General features: G+C 44.7%; 1 protein-coding gene across 5 annotated transcripts in view; it reads right to left on the reverse strand.

The window, feature by feature from the left end:
- The window catches only part of GPR161 (G protein-coupled receptor 161), a 57,086-nt gene that overhangs the window by 22,065 nt on the left and 11,544 nt on the right, over positions 1-23,477 (reverse strand). For 4 of the 5 annotated variants that reach the window (XM_028850125.2, XM_028850127.2, XM_028850126.2 and 1 more), the window contains exon 2: positions 2,692-3,109. The exons of the other annotated variant lie outside the window; for it this stretch is intronic. In XM_028850125.2, coding sequence (XP_028705958.1) covers positions 2,692-3,109 — 418 coding nt within the window. The remainder of the gene's footprint in view (positions 1-2,691; positions 3,110-23,477) is intronic. 5 annotated transcript variants of the gene reach the window in all.

Consider the following 23,477-nt stretch of genomic DNA (forward strand, 5'->3'; position numbering starts at 1 on the left):
GTTAAAATCACGCCCACTGCCCTTGTTCTTCTCCACTTCTACTTTCTCTTTTTCTTTTTTTTTTTTTTCAGACGGAGTATTGCTCTTGTCACCCAGGCTGGAGTGCAATGGCACAATCTCGGCTCACTGCAACCCCCGCCTCCCAGGTTCAAGTGATTCTCCTGCCTCAGTCTCCCAAGTAGCTGGGATTACAGGCACCTGCCACCATGCCCAGCTAATTTTTGTATTTTAGTAGAGACGGGGTTTCACCATGTTGGCCAGGCTGGTCTTGAACTCCTGACTTCGGGTGATCCACCCGCCTCGCCTCCCAAGGTGTTGGGATTACAGGCATGAGCCACTACGCTAGGCCTCAGCGTGTTTATTCATCTTATTCAGCTATGTATTCCCAGCTCCAACCACTGTGCTAGGCATATAATAGGTGCTCAATAATTGCTTACCAAGTGAATACACAGAAGCTGCTCCTTCAGTCAGAAGGGGCCTCTTCACCTGTTACATACCTGCTATCCTATTCGCTGTTTAGGAGCCTAGCTCAAATGCCACCTTCTCCTTGCCCAGCCCTTCAGCAGCAGTGGCTGGTGGAGCTGTCGATGGTGGTTATTTCTACTTTTGTGTTAAATCGGCACCCACAAGTCAGCCTCTGCCACTGAACAGTAAACCCCTGGTGGGCAGGGTCTGTGTCCTGCTCACGACTGCAGCCCACCACCCCAAGGATTGGGCACAGGCCTTTCCTGGAGTAGACATCCAAGGCCCTGAAAGAGGTAAGCCCTCTCTCAGATGAAGTATTTTGCTGGCATGATTTGAGGATTTGTCATGCTTGCTGGTAGAAAATCTCATTCTCATTCATCTAGACCCCAGATTTAAGCAAGCATCTTACAGTCTCCTGGAGCTATCCCTGCAGATGCTGCCTGGCATGTTTACTGAGCATCCATATAGAGACAGCTCTGAGAGGGGCACTCAGAGACCATCTCTCCATCTCTGCAACTAAGCTGTTTATCCTCACTCCATGTTCCACGGGACCCAGAGCCCAGAAAGGGATGTTCAAAACGTAATAAATACAAAAAATAAATAAAAGTTAAAACAATGAGATCCCATTCCTCCCCCCTGCCAACAAACTTCCAAACTTAAAAAAAAAATGTTATATAATCAGTCCTGATAGGATATTGACAAACAGCTGCTGAAGTACAAATTTGTACAACTTTCTGAAGGGTTATTTGCCTTTTATATATCGAGAACCTTGAAAGCATGTTTACTGTTACTGAGAATACAGCAATTCCACAAACACACATGCTCCTCAGAATGCTATAGAGAATAGCAAGCTATGTGAAGCCACCTAATCCAGTAATAGGGGACTGTGAAAATAATTTATATACCTCCACAGGATGGAATACCTTGTAACCATGAAAAATCACCTTCTTCAAGGATATTTGCAAATAAGAGAAAATGCTCACCATCACCTACATGAAAAAAGGAGGTCAGAAAACCATAGGTGCCAGAAGCCTATTTCAAAAATTTGCTGTATACAACCAAAAATTACTGGAAGCAAATATACTAAAAACATAAACAGTGATTGCTCTGATGGTTAGATCACAAGTGTTTCTAATTTCATTCATTATATTTTCTGTATTACTTTTACTATTCAGGGAAAAAAAAAAGAGAGAGAAGCTAGCTGATTTGTTTTGACCAATGGCTTCATTGGTTCTGCCTCCGCAAGGCAGCCACAAAGAGCTGCCAGATTCCAGCCTCAGGTCTAGGTGCAGTCTGTGCTCCCAGTGGACAGTTCCACTACCACTCATCGGCTAAAAAACTGATGGTCTCAAAAAAGTCCAGGGACTTGTGTCACCCAGTGACAACATCCCTGGCTAGCCCCACTCTGTGTTTTCCCTGACCCCACTACTTACTCTCCTCCCCAATTCCAGGCAAATCACACAGACCTTGAATCTATCCTCCCTGTCCTCATGAAGCTCAACCTGTGCCTGTGATGAACGAAGTGGCCATTAGCAAAATTCTAATAAATGCACTAATTTGTGGGAAACTCGCTGCCAAACCCCACGAGACTTGTACAACTAAATCTGACAGCATAATGCAGGAACCTGAAGAACCTGCGAGATGCTGCTTAGGCACATCAGCCGCGCCTGACCTCCCCGTGCATCAGCTACGTTGAGGGCGGGAGCAACCGAGTTTCCAAATGCGCACACGGCCTCTCCCCGGTGTCACTGCAGTATTCTCTGGCTGTCTTCCTTCCCCCTGCTCTCCTTCCAGTCCTGGGCTGTGGGGAGTGAGGGTGTTCCCTGTTTGGGCTGCACTGGTCAACATCAAAGCAAGACAGAGCAGCGGTCACATTGGGAGAAAGAGCAGCAGAGTCAGAGGCCCTGGACCCAATGCGGCTCAGAACCGAAACCTGCCTTGGCGTCGGTTTCTTCACCTACAAACCAAGAATCAGAGGTTTCTACAATGTTTTATTCTAGGCAACGGAACCTCTTTTTAAAATATAAAATTGTATGTAACATCCACAGACAAAACGAGACGTGCTTTGGTTGAAGAGACGGCTCCAGAGGCAGAACTCCACCTGGTCATCCTCCCCCGGCGGGAGCCCCTGACACTCTCCAGGGAACTAAAGCAGTCAGCGGGACACTGCACCAGATGAGTGCCCGTCAGCAATTCCTCAACTCTCTAAGTGTGAAGCATGCTTACCGGTCGATGGCAATGACCCCAAGGGTTAGCATGCTGGCTGAGCTGATCAGCAGGTAGAGGAGGGCAGAGAAGTTGCACCACACTACACCAAAGATCCATTCCCTGCGGATGGAGCTCGTCACCACAAAAGGCAGCACCAACACGGACAGCAGGAAGTTGGACAGGGTCAGGCTGAAGACGAACTTGTTGCTGAGGGTGAGGAGGTAGGACTTCCTGTACAAGGTGACCACGATGACCAGGTTTCCCAGGCAGACAAAAATGGTGATGACAATGATGGCGATGAACTGGGTGACGATGACGCCCCCTTCGCCGCCCTCCTCCTCGGTGAGGTTACTCAGCTCCTTCCTGCAGCCGAGGGAGGAGTTGAGGCTCATGGTCAGTGCACCTCGGCATGGGGTGGGCACAGCATGCTGGACGACTGCAAAGATAAAGCAGGACCAGGGGATAGGAAAAGATTCATCAAATCATCGTCTCCACCTTAGGGAAGAAAGGCTTAAAGGGGTTAAGTGCTACGCCTGAGGTCACCCAGCCAGTGCAGACTCTCAGCGGGACTCCCCCACACAAGCGCCGCATAAGCGGGCCATTTTCTATAACCAACTACGTGTGAAACTCTTTACGTCCCCCTGACCAATTTCTTCCTCTGGTCTAACCCATCCTATCCATTTTCCCAAGGCCATTGGTTCAAAACTTTTAATGTGCTTAAGAATCGTTTGAAGAGCCAGTTTAGAAAGCTGATCCTTGAGCTCCACCACTAGAGGTTCTGGGCGCAGAGATCACAGGCACAACCTAGGAATCTGCATTTTAAATGGGGGCAGGGGGTTGTTACAAGTGGTCTATGGGAGGCACTCTGCAGACTGCTGTGTTTAGACCCTGGCTACTCAGGATGGGCTCTGAACCAGCAGGATCACCATCACTGGGAGCTCACTAGAGAGGCAGAACCTCAGGCTCCGCATCTCCATCTCACAGAAACAAACCTGCATTTTAGCCCCAGTGCCAGTCGGTTTTGGTGCACATTACGGTTTGACAGTAAGATTCTCAAGGGAATTGTTGTGAGCTCCCTGAGCACGGATTAATCAGGTGCAGTTTATATGGGGACACCATTACTGTTCTCATCAGACACGGCGAGGGAGGGCAAGCACTAACTGTAAATGGGGAAGTAGAGGCACCATTTGAGGTCCTGGCCCACAGACATCACTGTCTATAAGGTACAGTCCCTGCCCTCAGGAAACTGGCTTGGGATCTTGGCTAAAGCCCCAGGTTGACACATGTTAACATTAAATCCTACAGACTGATGTTTCTCCAAAACTCTTCATATACCTCAGTTAGCCAAAAAATCCCACAGATCACTTTCCCCACCTGCTCTCATTCTCTGCACATAGAAAACACCAAAAAGAAAGGAAAGATTGCTTTCCATGATCAAGACAAAAACTCTGCCGCCTAAACTCCCTATACACAGCAGCGGGGCCACCCTCACAACCCTCACGGTGGATCCACTGCTTCAAACGCTCTTTGGCCAGAGGGAGTGTGCGGGTTAATAAGGCAGTCCTTCCCCTCACCAGCAGTCATAAGTGCCAGAGAGAAAGTTTCCCTCATAGTAAGCTGTACGGTGATGTCCAGACCCTTCACTAACTCAGCTTCCCTGCTTTGTACTTGCTCTCAGATATCTATGACCCTCTTGATTTGTGGTCCCCAAACTTGAACACGCCATTCTGGATGTATTCTGATAAGTGTCAAGTCCAAACGGGCAATTTTCTCCATGATCAGAATAATCCCCTTCACACTATTCACCATAAGAATACATTTTCTGGAGGCAGGGCGCACGGTAGCTCACACCGGTAATCCCAGCACTTTGGGAGGCTCATGTGGGCAGACTGCTTGAGCTCAGGAGTCTGAGAACAAGCCTGGGCAATGTGGCGAAACTGTCTCTACAAGAAAATAAAAAGAAAATTATCCGGGAATGGTGGTACATGCCTGTACTCCCAGCTACTTAGCGGGCTGAGGTGGGAGGATCCCTTGAGCCCAGAGGTCGAGGCTGCAGTGAGCTGTTTGTGTCACTGAGCTCCAGTCTGGGTGACAAAGCGAGACTCTGTCTCAAAAAATTTTCTTGTAGCAACTAGCTAGTTCTGTTGGGCTTATATAAGTGTGTGATCAACTAAATCCCAAAGTTTATACATACATGAATTTCTATGAAGACAGATGTCCCTAATCTTGAACATGTGGAATTAATGTTTTTAAGCCTAAGTACAAAACATTATTTCGACTAAATTTCCCTTTAAGCATTTTGGCCCATATTTCCAGGCTGCTAAAGTATTCTGAATTTTGATTCAGTTATGCAACATATTAGTTACTCCAGCTTTGTGCTGTGAAGATACTTTCTAGGTGTGCCTTCTATGCCTGTGTCTTCGTAAGGTTGTTTTTGGTTTTTGTCTTTAGTTGGTGAGTTCTGGGTTTGTTGACGCTAGTAGGTAAATTAATTAATGTCTCAAAGCTTCTAAATAAGCATATTACTGCACAAGGGACAACATGGTGATTAAGAAAACAGACTTTGCATGTAATAAACCTGCACATGTACCCTCAAATCTAAAATAAATGTGAAAATTATAAAAAAAGAAAGAAAATAGAGCTTGAATCATTAGACAAATGAAATAAAGAGAGGAAATATTTATAGCTTATATCACAGATAAAAATCTTATCATCCTAATCTGTAAAGAACTAGTTAAAATCAAGAGGAAAAAAACAGATGAAAACCCAGAATAAAAAAGTGGCCATAAGACTACTATGGTTTGAATGCCTGGACCTTCTGAAACTCACATTGAAACTTAACCTCCAATGGGCAACATGGAGAAGTGGAGCCTTTAAGAGGTGACTGGCTGATGAGGGCTCTGCTCTCGTGAATGGAATAATGCATTCACGGATTAATGGGTTATCACGCAGTGGGACTGGTGGCTTTATAGGAAGAGGAAGAGAGACCTGAGCTAGCACTCAGCCCCCATCCATGTGACGCCCTGTGCCGCATGGGGATTCTGCAGAGAACCCACCAACAAGAAGGCCGTCACCGTATGCAGCCCCTCAACCTTGGATATTTTAGCTTCCATCACTGTAAGAAATGCATTCCTTTTCTTTATAAATTACCTAGTTTCAGGTATTTTGTTATAAGCAACAGAAAATGGACAAAAAGACCTAAACACAGAGTTCACAGAAAGACATGCCAATGGTACTCAAACACTGAAACGATGCTCAATTTCACTGAAAAGAAGAGAAATCAATGTTAAAACTACAATGAGATGCCATTTCTTTCTTTTTAGACCAGCAAAAATTCCAAAGTTTGGCAGCAGTCTCTGCAGGCAAGGCATTGGGGAAACAGGCACTCTCCTACGCTTCCAGTACAAATGCAAATGGCAGAACCCTAGGGAGAGGAATTGGGCAAAGGTAAAAATACTACGGGCATCCACCCTGTCTTAGTCTGTGTGCATTGCTATAAAGGAATAACTGAGGCTGGGTAACTTACGAAGAAAAGATGTTTATTTAGCTCACCCTTCTGCAGGCTGTACAAGTATGGTGCAGCATCAGTCTCTGGTGAGGGCTTCAAGCTGCCTCCACTCATGGCTGAAAGCAAAGGGGAGCCAGTGTGTGCAGACCACAAGGGGAGAGAGGAGCCAAGAGAGGGAAGGAGGTACCAGGCTCTTTTCAACAACCCATTCTAGTGGGAACTAAGAGTGAGAACTCCCTCCCTCCCACAGGAATGGCGCCATGCTGTCCTCCATGAGGGATCTGTCTCACAACCAAAACACCTCCCACCAGGCCCCCCCTCCAACACTGGGATCAAATGTCAACATGAGACTTGGCGTGGCCCCCAAAACCATGTCCAAACCCTCCAAACCATTGCACACCCTTGGCCCAGCTACTCCGCTACCCTGAAGATGCAAGTTGGTAATATGAAATAACAGATGGACAAAGTTATTTTATCCATTGAGGCACTAGTTGTAAAAAAAAAAAAAAATTAGAAATAAGTGAGAAAGAAGTTGAAATGAGAATACATACACACACAAATATACATAAATATGTTTATTTAAAAAGAAACACAGGAAAGATAAATCAGAAATTAAGAGAGATAGAAGTAAATTTCTCTAAGTATTTCTTCATAGTTTTGATTTCTGAACCATGTAAATATTTTACACACTAAAAATTTTAAATAAAAAAGTTATAAAAAGTAAACATAAAATTGACTGTAGACAGAAAAAAAAAGCCTAATGTCAGATTAATGATATAACCATAAAGAGAAAAAAATTAAGTTTACTAAGTTTACTTATTAGGTTAGATGTTGGTAATGGTATTGCAATTTGACACCTATTTGACTGTAGGGCAATTGTGTATAAATGCTTTTGTTGGAACTATAACCATGCTTATGTTGGGAATCAAGTATTTTACTGTGGGAGATAAAAGATACAAATTACAGAATGGGGGAAGTGAGAAAACACCTTGTGTTAGATTGGTGATTGGACGTATCAGTATGAACTCACTATTCAAGCATAAATACAAGAATTAGTCTGAGGAAGTTCCCCAAAATGCAGTCAGAAAGATTAAGAAATTGAAAATGTAAAAGGCAAATGAAAACATGACTAGGAAGCACTTCATAAGGTATAATGACTTTATCCAAGCAAAGTATAGCGTTGTTCACTTACTATGGGAGTCTCCCCCAACATGGTAGACGTCACTGACGTGAACATGTTTCTTATTTCAAATGCACAGAAAAGTTGGATTAAATATAACCCAAAATTTAATTTTTTTAAAAAAGTGAAACTTGAAAAAAGAAACCTACAGGTAACAGAGAAAAAACTAAAAGGCAGAATATGAACCTCACACCTGTAACTACAGGGTATTAGATCTATCATAGTTCAAGTCCCCTAGGGCAGAGGTTTTTAGGTGGCAGAATGACTTTGGGCCCTACAAAGCAGAGAACTAGAACCAACATCCTACATAAAGAGTAGGTTCTAGAAGGGATTTCTCCTTCATGGAAAAGGGATTAGAAAGCTCCTCCCACTGGCATAGCCAAGTGGCAAAAATATAGTTACTTAACGTGAGGCTCTGGGCAGGGTACTAACATTTTTTTCCATGAGAAATCAAACATTAAGACATGCGTCATGCTAATGAGGGTTCTAAAGTAATATATTCTAGCCGGGTGCAGTGGCTGACACCTGTAATCCCAGCACTCCGGGAGGCTGAGGCGGATGGATCACCTGAAGTCAGGAGTTCGAGACCAGCTTGGTCAACATGGTGAAACCCTGTCTCTACTAAAAATACAAAAACTAGCCAGGTGCGGTGGTGCACACCTGTAGTCCCAGCTACTTGAGAGGCCGAAGTAGGAGAATTTGCTTGAACCTGGGAGGCAGAGGTTGCAATGAGCCGAGATCGCACCACTGCACTCCAGCCCGGGCAACAGAGCAAGGCTCCGTCTCAAAACAAAACAAACACAACTAAATGTGTACATTCTGCATGCTACAGAAATCCAAGTTAATAAACCCATGTAAAAATTAATGCTGACAGAAGTAAATCAAAATACCTCTATAAGGAATTTACACACTCACAATACACACAAAAAAATACCTGATGAAAGTGAACACATAGCATTCCCCATGAGGGATGGTCAAAAACAACAGCAACAAAACAGAAGAACTGACTTCCAAGAATTTGAATTAATAGAAAAAATATGGTGGCTAGGCACAGTGGCTTATGCCTGTAACCCCAACACTTTGGGAGGCCGAAGTAGGTGGATGGCTTGAGCTCAGGAGTTCGAGACCACCCAGGGCAATGTGGTGAAACCTCATCTCTACAAAAAAATTAGCCAAGCTTGGTGGTGTGTGCCTGTAGTCCCAGCTACTTGGGAGGCTGAGGTTGGAGAATAATTACCAGAGCCCAGGAGGTCAAGGCTACAGTGAGCCATGATCACACCAATGCACTCCATCCTAGATGAAAGAGTAAGACCCTGTCTCCATTTAAAAAAAGGAAGGAAGGAAGGAAGGAAGGGAGGGAGGGAGGGAGGGAGGGAGGGAGGGAGGAAGGAAGGAAGGAAGGAAGGAAGGAAGGAAGGAAGGAAGGAAGGAAGGAAGGAAGGAAGGAGGAAGGAAGGAGGAAGGAAGGAAAAGAAAGAGACAATAAAACCAATACAATTAAAACTTTTAAAAAGAAAAGAGGCCGGGTGCAGTTGCTCACTCCTGTAATCCCAGCACATTGGGAGGCCGAGGTGGGTGGATCACCTGAAGTCAGGAGTTCAAGACCAGCCTGGTCAACGTGGTGAAACCCCAACCCTACTACAAATACAAAAATTAGCTGGGTGTGGTGGTGGGCACCTGTAATCCCAGCTACTTGGGAGGCTGGGGCAGGAGAACTGCTTAGACCCGGGAGGCGGAGGTTTCAGTGAGCTAAGATCATGCCATTGCACTCTAGCCTGGGAGACAAGAGCAAAACTCCATCTCAAAAAAAAAAAAAAAAAAAAGAAAGGAAAAGAACTAGAAACCATAATGCAAGACAAACCAATGGGTATGTTAAACAGCAGATTTAGCTAAAGAGAAAGATGATTAACTGAAAGATGATTCCTAGAAGAGAGGTCTGAGGAAATTACTCAGTATGCAGTGAGAAAAATTAAGAAATTGAAACTATGTAATAAAAGTCAAAATACAAGTCAAAAATACACGAAGAATGGGCTAAGAAAATCCAACGTGTGTCCAACAAAAGGGCAGCAGGTGAGGTTAGAGAGAATTAAAGGAGTAGACACTGTTGGCTACCTATCCAGCAAACCATTCTCAGTTTTTTTCTTAACTGGCAGACCTCTGACTTTGTCTGGTGTCCAACCCTCCTCCAAGTGCCTCAGAGAAGGCTGATCTTATCCCTAGTTCTGGGATACAGATCCTGATTGGTCTAAATTAATCACCGTGTTCCCTTTCTTCTTGCAGTTCTGGCAGTCTCCCCTGTAGTTAGGCAGGAGGAAAAGTCTTTGATGAGGGGAAGGGGAAAGATTTTTGGGTAAAGCTGCTTTGATCTCACAAAGACACAAGGAAGACAAATCTCTCCAATGACCCTAGAGGCAAAGACAGAAAGGGAGCCTGGAGCTGTGGCAGCCATCTTGAGGCAATTAGGGATGCGAAGCCAACATGCTGAGCGTGGCTGAAAAGAAAGGCTGATCCTTGGGTTAATAAATTAATAAATCCTGAAGTCACCTTTCTCCTGGTTTTTTGTTATGTGAAGTAATACATTTTTAAAAACTGGTTTTAAAGCTATTTTCAGTTGGGTTTCTGTTACTTGAGTCAAACATATCCAACCTACTAGGGTTAACAAGAATTTAGAGGTATGATTGAACATTTTCTAGGATTAAAAAAAAATACACGAGTCCTCAAATTGAAAGAACATAACAGATTCTGAAAATAATTTTTTTGAAAGCCTGCATCAAGACACATCAGGATAAAAAATGAAAACACCAACATACAGAGAAACGGAAAAAGCCAGAAAACAATGGAATAATATCTAAGGAAAAGAACCTTTGCTCTAAAGTTCTATAATATCATTCAAAAGAAGGTAAATATACTTTTGGGGTGAACAAAACCCGAATAGTTAACTAATGACAACTCTTGAGTGATCTGCTTAAGGATACATTTCACGAAGAAGGAAACAATCCAGAGACAAGAGGTAGGATACAAGAATCAATTGTTAGAAAAAAATTTGGGCTAGGCGCGGTGGCTCACACCTGTAATCCCAGCACTTTGGGAGGCCGGGGTGGGTGGATCATGAGGTCAGGAGATCGAGACCATCCTGGCTAACACAGTGAAACCTTGTCTCTACTAAAAATACAAAAAATTAGCCGGGTGTGGTGGCAGGGTCCTGTAGTCCCAGCTACTCGGGAGACTGAGGCAGGAGAATGGAGTGAACCTGGGAGGTGGAGCTTGCAGGGAGCCGAGATCGCGCCACTGCACTATAGCCTGGGTGAGAAAGTGAGACTCTGTCTCAAACAAAAAAAGAAAAAAAATTGGTAAATACGTAGATAAATCTAAATGGGAGCAATAAAAAATAAAATTTAGGCCTGGTGCAGTGGCTGATGCCTTTAATTCTAGCACTTTGGGAGGCCAAGGTGGGCGGATCACTTGAGGTCGGGAGTTCGGGACCAGCCTGGCCAACATGGTGAAACTCCATCTCCACTAAAAATACAAAAATTAACCAGGAGTGGTGGCGGGTGCCTGTAATCCCAGGTACTCAGGAGGCTGAGGCAGGAGAATCACTGGAACCCAGCAGGCAGAGGTTGCAGTGAGCTGAGATCGCACCACTGCACTCCAGTCTGGGCGACAGAGCGAGACTCTGTCTTAGCAAGCACACCAGTGACCTGAGAATCAGAGAGCCCAGAATTGGCTGCCGTCTTTCAGGCCTTCTGGTCCAACATTCCCCAGGAGACAGAGGAGGAATGTGGGCCTAAGAGCTGCCCACCCAGCGAAATTCAAAATCCCAGTCTCTGCTAGGAGGTCTGGAGTAGGGAAGGCACAAGCCTCAGCAAATCCCTCAGGGTGTATCTTTAAAGAACAAGAGAAGTGGTTTGGAATGCCCCTGCCAGAGAAGGCTTCCTGGCGGGCAGCCAGCTTACCCAGGGCCCAACAAGCCAGGGCCCATTGAATGGAAGCAAGCTCAAGTGTGACTCACATTTCCACTCTCTGGGGCTGTTCTGCTGCCAGACACAAAGGTGCTTCAGAACTCCCACACTCACTACATCCTGCCCTGGCCAAGTAAATCACCTTGCACTGCTTCTCCGAGAAACAGCTAGACGAAGTAAACCTATCAGAAATTATCCCTGAGAAAGAGAGCTATCCCTCTCAGACAGGTCATCAGAGAAGCTGATCACTAACTCATCCTTGCCACCACAGCTCAAAGTATTGTGGTCACTCCTCTTTTAGAATTGTCTTCAGTCTTCTTGTGCATTTCCAGAGATAGTAAATTGTCTGCTGGATTAGACTACTGGCAACGGCTTCAGGTCAAAGTCAAATCTTATCACTCAATTCAGTAATTAATACCATTTTGTAATCAGTCCAAGTGCCCATCAATGATAGACTGGATAAAGAAAATGTGGTACATATGTACCATGGAATACTATGTACACATAAAAAGAACGAGATCATAGTCTTTGTAGGGACAAGGATGGAGCTGGAGACTGTTATCCTTAGCAAACTAATGCAGAAACAGAAAACCAGATATCACATGTTCCCACCTATTAGTGGAAGCTAAATGATGAGAACACAGAGAGGAACAACAGACACTAAGGCCTACTTGAGGGTGGAGGATAGGAGGAGGGAGAGGAGCAGAAAAAATAACTATTAGGTACTATGTTTAGTACCTGGGTGACAAAATAATTGCACAACAAACCCCTGTGTTATGAGTTTACCTGTATAACAAACCTGCACATGTACCACTGAACTTAAAAGTTAAAAAACAAAAATCAAAAACAAGGCAACACTAGAGTATTGAGACAGGTATCTGTTGTGTTTTATAAACTGCTTTGCATGGTAATATCCAAGAAATAATTCCAGAAATGCCTTGAGCTTCAAGGACAGGATTACTACAGCATAAGGCTAGGTTCTTTCTATTATTTATTGTGCAAATCTGGGTTATTTTGTGGTCTCACATTTTTACCTAAAACTCTTTCATTTTGATTGACTTAAGGTAAAAATTTCTTCCTGATCATATTGCTGTTGCCCTGCACTTGTCAGAAAGACTGTGTGGCCCTGATGGTTAAGAGCACAAATGCCAGTCAGGCGCTGTGGCTCACGCTTGTAATCCCAGCACTTTAGGAGGCCGAGGCGGCTGGATCATGAGGTCAGGAGTTCGAGACCAACCTGGCCAACATAGTGAAACCCTGTCTCTACTAAAAATACAAAAATTAGCCAGGTATGGTGACACACACCTGTAATCCCAGGTACTCATGAGGCTGAAGCAGGAGAATTGCTTGAACCCAGGAGCCGAGACTGCGCCATCTGCCTAAGAGACAGGGTGAGACTATGTCTCAAAAAAAAAAAAAGGCACAGATGCTAAAGCCAACTGTCTGGATCTGAAGCCCAGCCCATCCACTTTTTAGCTACATAAGCCTAAGTAAAACAGTTGCCTTCTGTGTCCTTGTCTATAAAATGAGTCTCATCTTCCTCTTAGAGCTATTGTGAGGACTGAGTTCATTTGTACGAAGTGCCTGGAGCAGCATCTGGTGCACAGTAACACTTCACTGCATGCTAGTGTTACCATTTGAAGAGTTTAACCTGATTTTACTTTGGGAAATGACCTATTTCTGGCCTACCCTTTTCAAATTTTTAGGCCATGTGATTTGGGTAAAGCCATCATCACTTGCAGCTCTAGGGGTCAGCTCAACTAGGGTGGCTAGAGAGTCTCCCTGATGGGGCTAGGGATGCTCACCTAACCCTAGGTCCAGGATTTTGGCGGGAAGCGTTGGAGGACAGGCTAGCTTACCACAGGGCTGGCAGTGTGACAAAGTACGAACCCAGGGTTGCAGCAGCCGGCCATCTTTAACACTACATGGGAGGAGCTTACCAGCAAATAAAGCAGAGGATGAGAGCACAGGACAAAGGGGTGGATAGGTCGGGGGGACACAGGTGAATTCATCCACAAATGCCGATAAAAGGATTTGAGATTCTGAATCTTCTTTTTCTAGTTACATAAGCCAGTCACTTTTTTTCCTTTCCTTACACTAATTTTGCTGGGTTTCTATCACTTGCAACTTACAGAATCCTAATATTCTGATATATCATGATCTACATACCGCATGTCGAGACTCCACCTCTTTGGACACTGCTACCAGAAGCCTTCCCTTTGTCAAGTGTAGGCCAACTCAAGCACAGCTCTGCCTGCCTCAGCCTCCTCCTTTTCCTCCTCTTTTTGCCATGGGCTCCTGGGCCCCCCTAGGAAGTAGACTCTTCTCATATGGAGGCATTGAGAAGCTCTTCACCCCCAGAGTGTGTCCCTTTAGGATCAGAAGATCTATGTCCCAGTTCACAAGCCACTGCAAGGAAAGTGAGACCTCCCCCATCTCCACAATGCCCCTCATATAGGAGGCCATCCAAGGGACAGCCTGAGAACCTGCAAATCACAGGCCTGGGATTACTGGTGGGGTGTGGTGGTCGGAAGGAGGCGGGTCCTCACGCCTCTCTAATGAGGGTCTCCTGCATAGGACAAGACACACCTGTCCTCTCCAGAAGTCTGCTCCAGAGAAAATGGGTTTTTTTAAATCATAAAGGTCTCTTCTGATATCCTTAAATCTGCCTGAGTGAGGCAGTGTTCCATTTCCTCCTCCACAGGCTCCTTTAGAGCAGAATGCACCATTCCATTTCCACTCTGCGAATCCCACTATCAATTCTTACGAAGAGCGGACCAGCCTGATGCGCTGGGACCTCCAGCTGCCCTCTTCTAAAGAAATCAAGTGCAAACAGGTAGGTACATAAGCTGTTCAAATAAATAGTCCTCCAGGTGAGGAAAATCCCTCAACACCTCTTCCAACAAGCCTGGGGGAAATCATCCCGCTGCCCATTTGGCCACACTCTTAGGGCCCCTTCATCTCAGCACCTCAAAGCACTTCACACACATCAGTCACTAACCGGGGCAGGGTGTGTGGTGGGGGTAGGCTTGGGAAGAAGGTTCTAATAACCACCCTGTAACTGAGATAAAGAAAGGGAACCCCTACTTTCATCCCAACCACAAACCAGGCCACACAGCTCGTTGAGAGGCAGAAAGAGATCATGGGCTCCCTGGGTGTCCACACCTATGTGTAAACAGCCAGGTGCGAAGGCTCCCTCCTGTGCTCCCTCCATGCTTCCCTGGCACTCGACCGAAAGTTGCCCCACAGATAGCAGGCACAAGGACATGGCCTCTGCAACCCCAGGGGCATGTACCCACCCAGCCAACCCAGAGTCTGTTGCAATGCACAGTGCTTTGGCCCTCTCCCCATTAGGGCACCACAAATCTAGCAATGTCTTTGTTCAAAACCTCTCACTTAACAAGTGCAGCAGGTCTGAGCTCTGATCTGCTTGGGAAAATGCACCGCGGGAAGGCAAAGAAGAGTCAGAACCCCAGATGGCCTCACGGACTTCTGAATTCTGAATTCGCCAGTGGGAGAGAACTGGCTTTGGTGCTCTCCACACGTACATGATCAACTTGAGCACCTCACTGCCCTTCACAACATCCTTCTGCAAATGCCGCTGGAAGTCAGCAGTTTGGGGTTTCTCTCCAGCTTCTGCAGCTGACTGTGACCCTGTCCACAAGGGCATCAGCAGCGAGTCTATCAAATATTGTTCCAAATCCAAGCTCTTGGATTCTGGGTATAGACATTCCCAAGGCTCAATCCTTAATCCATTCTTTTCTTCCTATGAGATTCCTTGAGAATTTTATCTATTTCCAGAGTATTGCTTAATTATTATTAATAATGACAGTATTTGCAAAACACAGTGTAATACATGACATACTATTACACACATCATCTCATTTGATTTTCTGAATAACTTTTACAGGTAGGGATGACTTCTCCCCCTTTTTAAAGAGGCAGCATGACATAATGGTTAAGAGCATGAGCTCTGAAACTAGAAAGCCTGAGTTCCAAATCCCAGCTCTGCTACGTACTGCCTCTGTGGCCTTGACATGTTACTTAACCCCTCCCAGCATCAGTCTCCCCATCTGTAAAACAGGGGTAATAGGAGTATCTACCTCATAGGATTGGTGGTAGGAGTCAATGAGTTAATATTTGTACTGTGCTTAGAACAGTGCTTAGTGCTACATGTTTGTTAAATAAATAAAATGGGGAAACTGAGGCTCAGAAAGGTTAAGCGACTAGTTCAAGAGACCAGTAGATATTAGCCCTACAACTTGGTAATGTGCCTGTGAGTCTACTGTTTATCTTCAATCCGTCCATTCACCACAGCAGATGAGATGCTACAAGGTCGAGCCTCACTGTGTTGCAGACTCCTCACCACCAACCCCTTCCCAGGCCGTCTGCTGCAGCCAGCCATGCCGCACTCTCCCATTTCCACTCTGCTTTTGCTTATTTGAAAGACTCTCCCTGTCTGTGGAATGAATGAAGATGTAGTAAGTATAAAGCATTTTATTGATCTATTGGGCTAATAATTCTATTTAAAAACAGAAAGAAAGAAACAAATAAGTGGGGTAGAGAAGAGATTGAGGCTCGGAAACAGCACAGACAATATATCAAGTCACAGATGACCCTGGATTTGGCAGTGATTTCTTATAGATGACACCAAAGGCACGGGCAACAGAAAACAAAATAGACAAACTGGACTTCATGAAAAGTTTAAAATTTTGTGCATCCAAAGACACTATCAACAGAGTAAAAAGACGACAGCCCACAGATTGGGAGAAAATATTTGCAAATTATATATCTGATAAAGGATAAACATCCAAAATATATAGAGGACTCCTAAAACTCAACAAGAAAAACACAAACAATCCAATTCAGAAATAAGCAAAGGGTTATATTAGGTGAAGCAACTCTGACAAACACCACATAAGTGGGCACTAAATAATGTATGCACAGGGACATAGACTATAGAAGTGGTGTAGAGTGTAGAGTGGTAGACGATGGAGACTCAGCAGGGTGAGGGTTAGGAAGGGGAGTGGATGAGGAGAAACAACTTAGTGGGTACAATGTACGTTACTCCAGTGATGGATATGCTAAAAGCCCTGACTTCACCACTGTGCAATCCATTCATGTAACAAAACTGCACTTGTACCCCTTAAATCCATACACAAAAAAATTTTCTACTCAGGAGGCTGAGGCAGGAGAATTGCTTGAACCCAGGAGGTGGTGGCTGCAGTAAGCCGAGATTGTGCCATTGCACTCCAGCCTGGGCAACATGAGTGAAACTCTGTCTCAAAAAAAAAATGTGTTAATAAAAGTTTTTCAATAAGCAAAGGACTTGAATAGACATTTTTCCAAAGATGAGTAAATGGCCAATAAACACATGAAAAGATGATCAATGTCACTAATGATTTAGGTAAATGCAAATCAAAACCACAATGAGATATCACCTTCATACCCACTAGAATGGCTACTATCAAAAAGAAAAGAAAAGAAAAAAAGCAAATGGTGAGGATGCAAAGAAACTGCAACCCTTTTACGCTGTTGGCAGGGATGTAAAACGGTACAGCCACTGTGGAGAATAGTATGGCAGTTCCTCAAAAAATTAAACATAGAATTACCATATGATCCAGCAATTCTATTTCTGTGTATATAATGAAAAGAACTGAAAGCAAGGTCTCAAAGAGATATTTGCACACCAATATTCATAGCAGCATTATTCACAATAGCTAAAATGTAGAAGCAACCCAAATCTCCATCAAGGGCTGAATGGATTAGCAAATTGTAGTATATATATACATACATACATATTATTCAGTCTTAGAAAAGGAAGGAACTTCTGACATTTGCTGTAACATGGATGAAACCTGGGGACATACGCTAAGTAAAATACGCTAATCACAAAAAGACAACTATTTTATGATTCTACTTACATGAGGTATCTAGAGTAGTCAAAATTAGAAATACAAAGTAGAATAGTAGTTGCCAGGACCTGGATGGAGGGCGGAATGGGGAGCTGTGGTTTAATGGGAATAGGGTTTCTACAAGCTGGAGACTTCTGCAGATGGATGGTGGTGATGGCTGCACGACAAAATGAATGTACTTAATACCACTCAACTGTGCACTTAAAAATGGTTAAGATGGTAATATTTCTTGGCTCTGTGTCCCCACACATATCTTATCTCAAATTGTAACCCCCACATGTCAAGGGAGGGACCTGCTGGGAGGTGATCAGATCATGGGGGTGGTTTCCTCATGCTGTTCTCGTGGTAGTGAGGGAGTCCTCACATTGCTTCACTGGGTGCAAGCCCCAAGCCTTGGCAGCTTCCATGTAGTATTGGGTCTGCAGGTGCAGTGAAGATAAGAGATGAGCCTTGGGAACCTCCACCTAGATGTCAGAGGATGTATGGAAATGCCTGAATGTCCAGGCAGAAGTCTGCTGCAGGGGCAGAGCCCTCATGAAGAAACTCTACTAGAGCAGTGCAGAAGGGAAATGTGGGGTTGGAGCCCCCACACAGAGTCCCCACCGGGGCACTGCCTAGTGAAGATGTGTGAAGAGGACCACCGTCCTCCAGACCCCTGAAAGATAGATCCACCGACAGCTTGCACCATGCATCTGGAAAAGCCGCAGGCACTCAACCAGCTCGTGAAAGCAGCCACAGAGGCTGTACCCCGAAGAGCCACAGGGGTGGAGCTGCCCAAGGCTATGGGAGCCCATCCCTTGCATCAGCATGCCCTCGATGTGAGACATAGAGTCAAAGGAGATTTTGGAGCTTTAAGATTTAATGACTGCCCAGCTGGGTTTCAGACTTGCATGGAGTCTGTGGTCCCTTTGTTTTGGCCAATTTCTCCCATTTGGAATGGGAACATTTACCCAATGCCTGTACCCCCATTGTATTTTGGAAGTAACTAACTTGCTTTTGATTTTACAGGCTCTAGGCAAAAGGGACTTGCCTTGTCTCACATAAGACTTTGGGCTTGGACTTTTTGGTTAATGCTGGAATAAGTTAAGGCCTTGAGGGACTGTTGGGAAGGGATAATTGGTTTTGAAATGTGAAAAGGACATGAGATTTGGGAGAGGCCGGGGGAAGAATGATATGGTTTGGCTCTGTGTCCCCACCCAAATCTCATCTCAAATTGTAATCCCCACATGTTGAGGGAGGGACCTGGTGGGAGGCGATTGGATCATGGAGGCAATTTCCCTCATGCTGTTCTCATGATACTGACAGAGTTCTCAGGAGACCCGATGGTTTTAAAAGTGGCAGTTTCCCTGAGTGCTCACTCTCTCCTGCTGCCTTGTGAAGAAGGTATGTGCTTCTACTTTGCCTTCTGCCATAATTATAAGTTTCCTGAGGACTACCCAGCATGCAGAACTGTGATTCAAATAAACCTCTTTCCTTTATAAATTACCCAGTTTTAGCTATTTCTTTATTGCAGTGTGAAAACGAACTAATGCAGACAGTAAACTTTATGTTATGTGTATTTTACCATAATTTTAAAATTTTGGAAGAAAAAACATATCTAGGCATCTTCTGTTTAACTTCTCTGTCCCACAGGGATTGGAGAGTCATGAAATGAAGGAAGCCAGCTATTTCCACAGCTTCTCACCCATTGTTAGAGATAAGATCCTTAGAAAACATCTAGTCTAACCTCCTCCTGTAACATATGAGGAAACTAAGACCTTGTCTGGCATTAATTATTGCTCTCAAGGAACTAATACAGCAGTGACTTCCAAGGCCGAGCCCACTGAATAAAACCATTAATCATGCTGCGCCCACCCCAGCAAGTGGGACAACTCCCCAGGTGACATGGTAAAACAGAACTCTACTTTTTGTGAATCAACTCCCTCTGCAGTTTTTGTTGCGGCATGTAGGAAAATGTGAGGGACACGTAATCCTAAGCAAAACTGGGCTCTCAACCATAGACAGTCAGTGAATTTTTTAAAAGGACAACTGGCCTCTCTCCCAGGTCTCCACCTCTTATATTAAAAGCGGTCTTCACCCCTTCATGTTTCCCAGTCAGCACAGACAGCAGAGGTCCATGTCAGCCTCCTAGAAAATCCACAAGCAACTAGCAGGACTCGTGATGAAGACAGCTCACACTGGGGAGAGTCTCAGGTCCCCAGAGGAAAGCGCTTTAGGAATAGAGAAGAAAAAACAGCTGGGGATCCACACAGCTTTCTGTGACAGCTTTAGCAACCTGAAGATCAAGCAAGTCCTCACAGAAATCACTGTTTGAGCTGCACATTAGGCAGGGATTTTTTCCTCTGGTAGCCCGCTGGCTGCCCCAGCCTCAACCACGTCATTCCCTCCGTGGGAGAGGGCAGAAATTCCAGCCCTTCCAGAGCAGGCGTGAGGAAGCCTCCACAGACACTGGCCCATGGCCTGGCCTCCCAGCAAATCCCTGAGGTGAAGCTGGGTCACAAAAGATCACAACTGCCCAAGGCTGTTGTAAGTCTGTTTGGCGCTGCTGCCAGAAGTGGCTGTGGTGTTTCAACAGGCAACCGTGCCAGGAGCCCCTGCTCAGATGGAGATAAGCCAGTGCCACTCCCTGGAGCTCCAGACTCCTACCTCCGACCAACATCTGCACCTGCATGTCACAGGCATTGCAAGCCTGTGTCCAAAACCAGATTTTGAGTCTTTCACCTCTCAAGCTGCTCTTCCTGTGTTCCTCCTCATTCCACGTGCGCCACCCCATCCTTCCAGTTGTGCAGGCCCTAGACTATGGAGTCACTCCTGGCTCCTCATTCTCTCATGCCCTGGACTTAGTCCATTAGCAAATCTACTGGCTCTAGGTTTGAAAAGTATCCAGAAATCACCTTTGTCTTACTATTCTCTGCTACCACCACTCTCGACCAGGCTACATTATATCTTCTCTGGATTATTAAAATAGCTTCCCACGAATCCTCCTGCTTCCACTCTTCCCCTTTTCTCAATATAGCAACCACAGTGAACCTGTTAAAACAGACATCAAAACAAGTCACGGCTTTGCTCAAAACCGTAAAAGGATTCCCATGTCACTCAGAGCAAGCCCAAAGTTGTTACCTAGACCTGCAGCTCCCTCCAAGGCCTGGCTCTCCGTTACCACTCCAATCTCATAATAAAAATTACCTTTGATTCTTTCTACTCCAACGCACTAGCCTCCTCACTATTTCTGAAATCCATCAAGCACATTTCCAGCTCAGGGGCTTTGCATTTGCTGTTTCCTGTGCCCAGAATGCCCTTACCTTTAACTCACCTTTTCAGCAGAGCCTTCCCCATCCATACTATGTAACACTTCATACCCACTCCAACACTTCCTGGCCCATCCCCTTCTTTGCTTTTTGTCCTTAGCACATGTGTGTGTCCTTATTTATCTTGTTAATGTCTTACTCTTTCACAAGACTGTAGGTTCCACGAGGGCGAGGAAATTTTGGTCTGTAAATTTTCTAATCAGCACCTAGAAAAGTGCCTGGCACATCGTAGATGTTCAATAATTGTGATGAATAAATATAGGAACAATGGGACACTAGACACCTTGACACACTAGGCATTTCCTGTTTACTCTGCAGAAGAGTAGCAGACACTATTCATTATCCAGCCAACATCCATTCTCCTCTTCTATCAAAAGAACCCTGATTTCATGTGGGGTACCAAATGTGCCTACAAAAATATACTGGCTTGGTTCAGGAATGGGGGCTCATGCCTATAATCCCAACACTTTGGGAGGCCAAGGCAAGAAAATTGCTTGAGCTCAGGAGTTCAAGAGCAGCCTGGAAAACACAGCAAGATCTTGTATCTGCTAAAAACCAAAGAAAGAAACAAAGAATTAGCCAGGCATGGTAATGCATACCTGTAGTCCCAGCTAATCAGGAGGCTGAGGGAGAAGGATGGCTTGAGCCCAGAAGGTCAAGGCTGCAGTGATCTACGATTGTACCACTACACCCCAGCCTGGGCAACAAAGCAAGACCCTGTCTCAAAAAAATTACATTCACACACACACACACACACATACACATACACACTTGCTTGCATGGAAGCTGGAGTGGCCGTTAGACCCAGTCTACAAAGTGGTGGAAAGTCATTCCCCAATACAAAGGGACAGACTCAGCTGTGGCTTTTACCCTTCTCCTTTCCCTTTCTCCTGACTGGAACTCAAAGTCAATGCTTGAAGGTGAATGTGAAGAGCCATTTTTTGATCATGTAGCTGTAAGTCCCATGCAATAGAAAGCAGAAAATCCCTAAGGTGAAGCTGGGTCACAAAAGATCAGAACTGCCCAAGGCTGTTCCAAGTCCGTCTGATGCTGAAGCAGTCCAAGCTACTTAATGAACTGTGAAGTCACTACACCCAACCCCAGCTAGTCAACCCCTTTTTGGTTAAGTCCTGTAGCAGGGTTGCCTTCGCATGTTGTGAAAAGCAATCCTGACTTGACACACAGGTTGAAAGTGAGAAGAGAGGTGCTGAGGAAGGCAAACTGTGCTGTGATGAATATGATGATGCAGTCAGCTCAGCTGCTGGTAAGGATTGCTGCCACCACGTCTTCATCTGCCCATCCATCTCCCTCTTCCGTCCACCCTGTCCCATTCTCCTCAACCCCCAGTTCAAACACTGCTGCAACCCTAACTCGTATCCCTTTTTTCCATGATAACTCCAAATAAAATCAAACATTCTAATCATTGGAAGAAGAGGGTGTCCAGTTACAATTTCCCTTTCAAAAATGCACTAACACTCAAGCTAATCCTCAGGAAATGCTCCATTCTAGAGAGCTGAGTTTTCTGAATTGGTTGAGTTTTATTAATACCACCCTGAAACTACCAAAACTCTTTAAGCCTTTAAGCAAAATTCATGAAAATCTATCACACATTTTTCTGTATTTTAAAATAAGGTATACAAAACATAATTTTCATAATAATTTGAGGTCATTAAATGCCAAGATACGTGAAACTTTCACTTGGGAAAAACCTTAGAGAGCAATTCTAATGGGAGCATTTTCTTCTGGAACCTCGGAGAAGGTTGTTAGCTTGCCCACAGTCACTCAGCTAGTGGGTTATCACAGTGAGTCATTATTACATGATCCAAAACACAGTGATTCCCTCAAGACTGGTAAAGGTCGTTTATATGGTTTGGATATTTGTCCCCTGTAAATCCCATGTTGAAATGTGATCCCCAGTGTCGAAGGTGTGGCCTAGAGGTGTTTGGGTCGTGGGGGCAGGCTTGGTGCCATCCCCATAGTAGTAAGTTCTTGCTCTATGAGCTCATGCAGAGGGTGGTGCTCCTCCCATTGCTCTCCCACTCCCTCTCAAGCTGTGTGCACGCCTGCTCCTCCTTTTGCCATGGGAGGCCTTACCAGAAGCAGATGCTGGCGCCATGCCTCTTGTCCAGTCTGCAGAACCATGAGCCAAATAAATTATTTTCTTTATAAATTACCCAGCCTCAGGTATTCCTGTATAGCAACACAAAATGGACTTATAACCAAAATGTTTTCCTCTTACATCAAATGTGTATTGCACATTCTCTGTCTCCTTTTTATACTTTCTCTGTAATTTCTTTCAACTTTCAGCTGCCCCTTTTCCCTATAAAAGTATACTTATCTGCAGTTTCCCTTGTCAAGCGTATTAAAGGTCTGCGTAAAGTAAATGCTAATATTATCCTGAGGGAGGGCTTCAGTGCAAAGTTCTCTGAGTACAGACTCTGTCAGACACAAGTCATTTCCTCCTGTGCCTTTGGGGAGGGCTCATTTGTTCCAGGAAACAGGGACCCTTGAAATAGTCTAGGGCCCAGAGTAGGACTTAATATGTTTTAAGTTATAGGAGGGAAACTGCTGAATTTAAACAAAAATTTAAACAAGACTCTTGAGTCCTGTTGGATTTTAGACCATCAGAAAGGCCAATATGTAAGTGCAGACAAATACGTTTTATACTGAAAGACTTTCATTAGAATCTTTCAAAAGGCCAACTCCAGAAAATAAGAATTTTTTTGAAGAGACCATAGGTGTCAGTGCAGAAGATATTTGCATGGGCCTGCATAACATGTACAATTTCTTGATTATCTTATCTTGCTTCTCCCTTTTTTTCCCTTTTTTTTTTTTTGAGACAGTCAAACCCTGTCGTCCAGGCTGGAGTGCAATGGCGCAATCTCAGCTCACTGCAATCTCCACCTCCTGGGTTCAAACGATTCTCCTGCCTCA

This window comes from Macaca mulatta, chromosome 1 (assembly GCF_049350105.2).
Source record: "Macaca mulatta isolate MMU2019108-1 chromosome 1, T2T-MMU8v2.0, whole genome shotgun sequence".
Taxonomy (NCBI): domain Eukaryota; kingdom Metazoa; phylum Chordata; class Mammalia; order Primates; family Cercopithecidae; genus Macaca; species Macaca mulatta.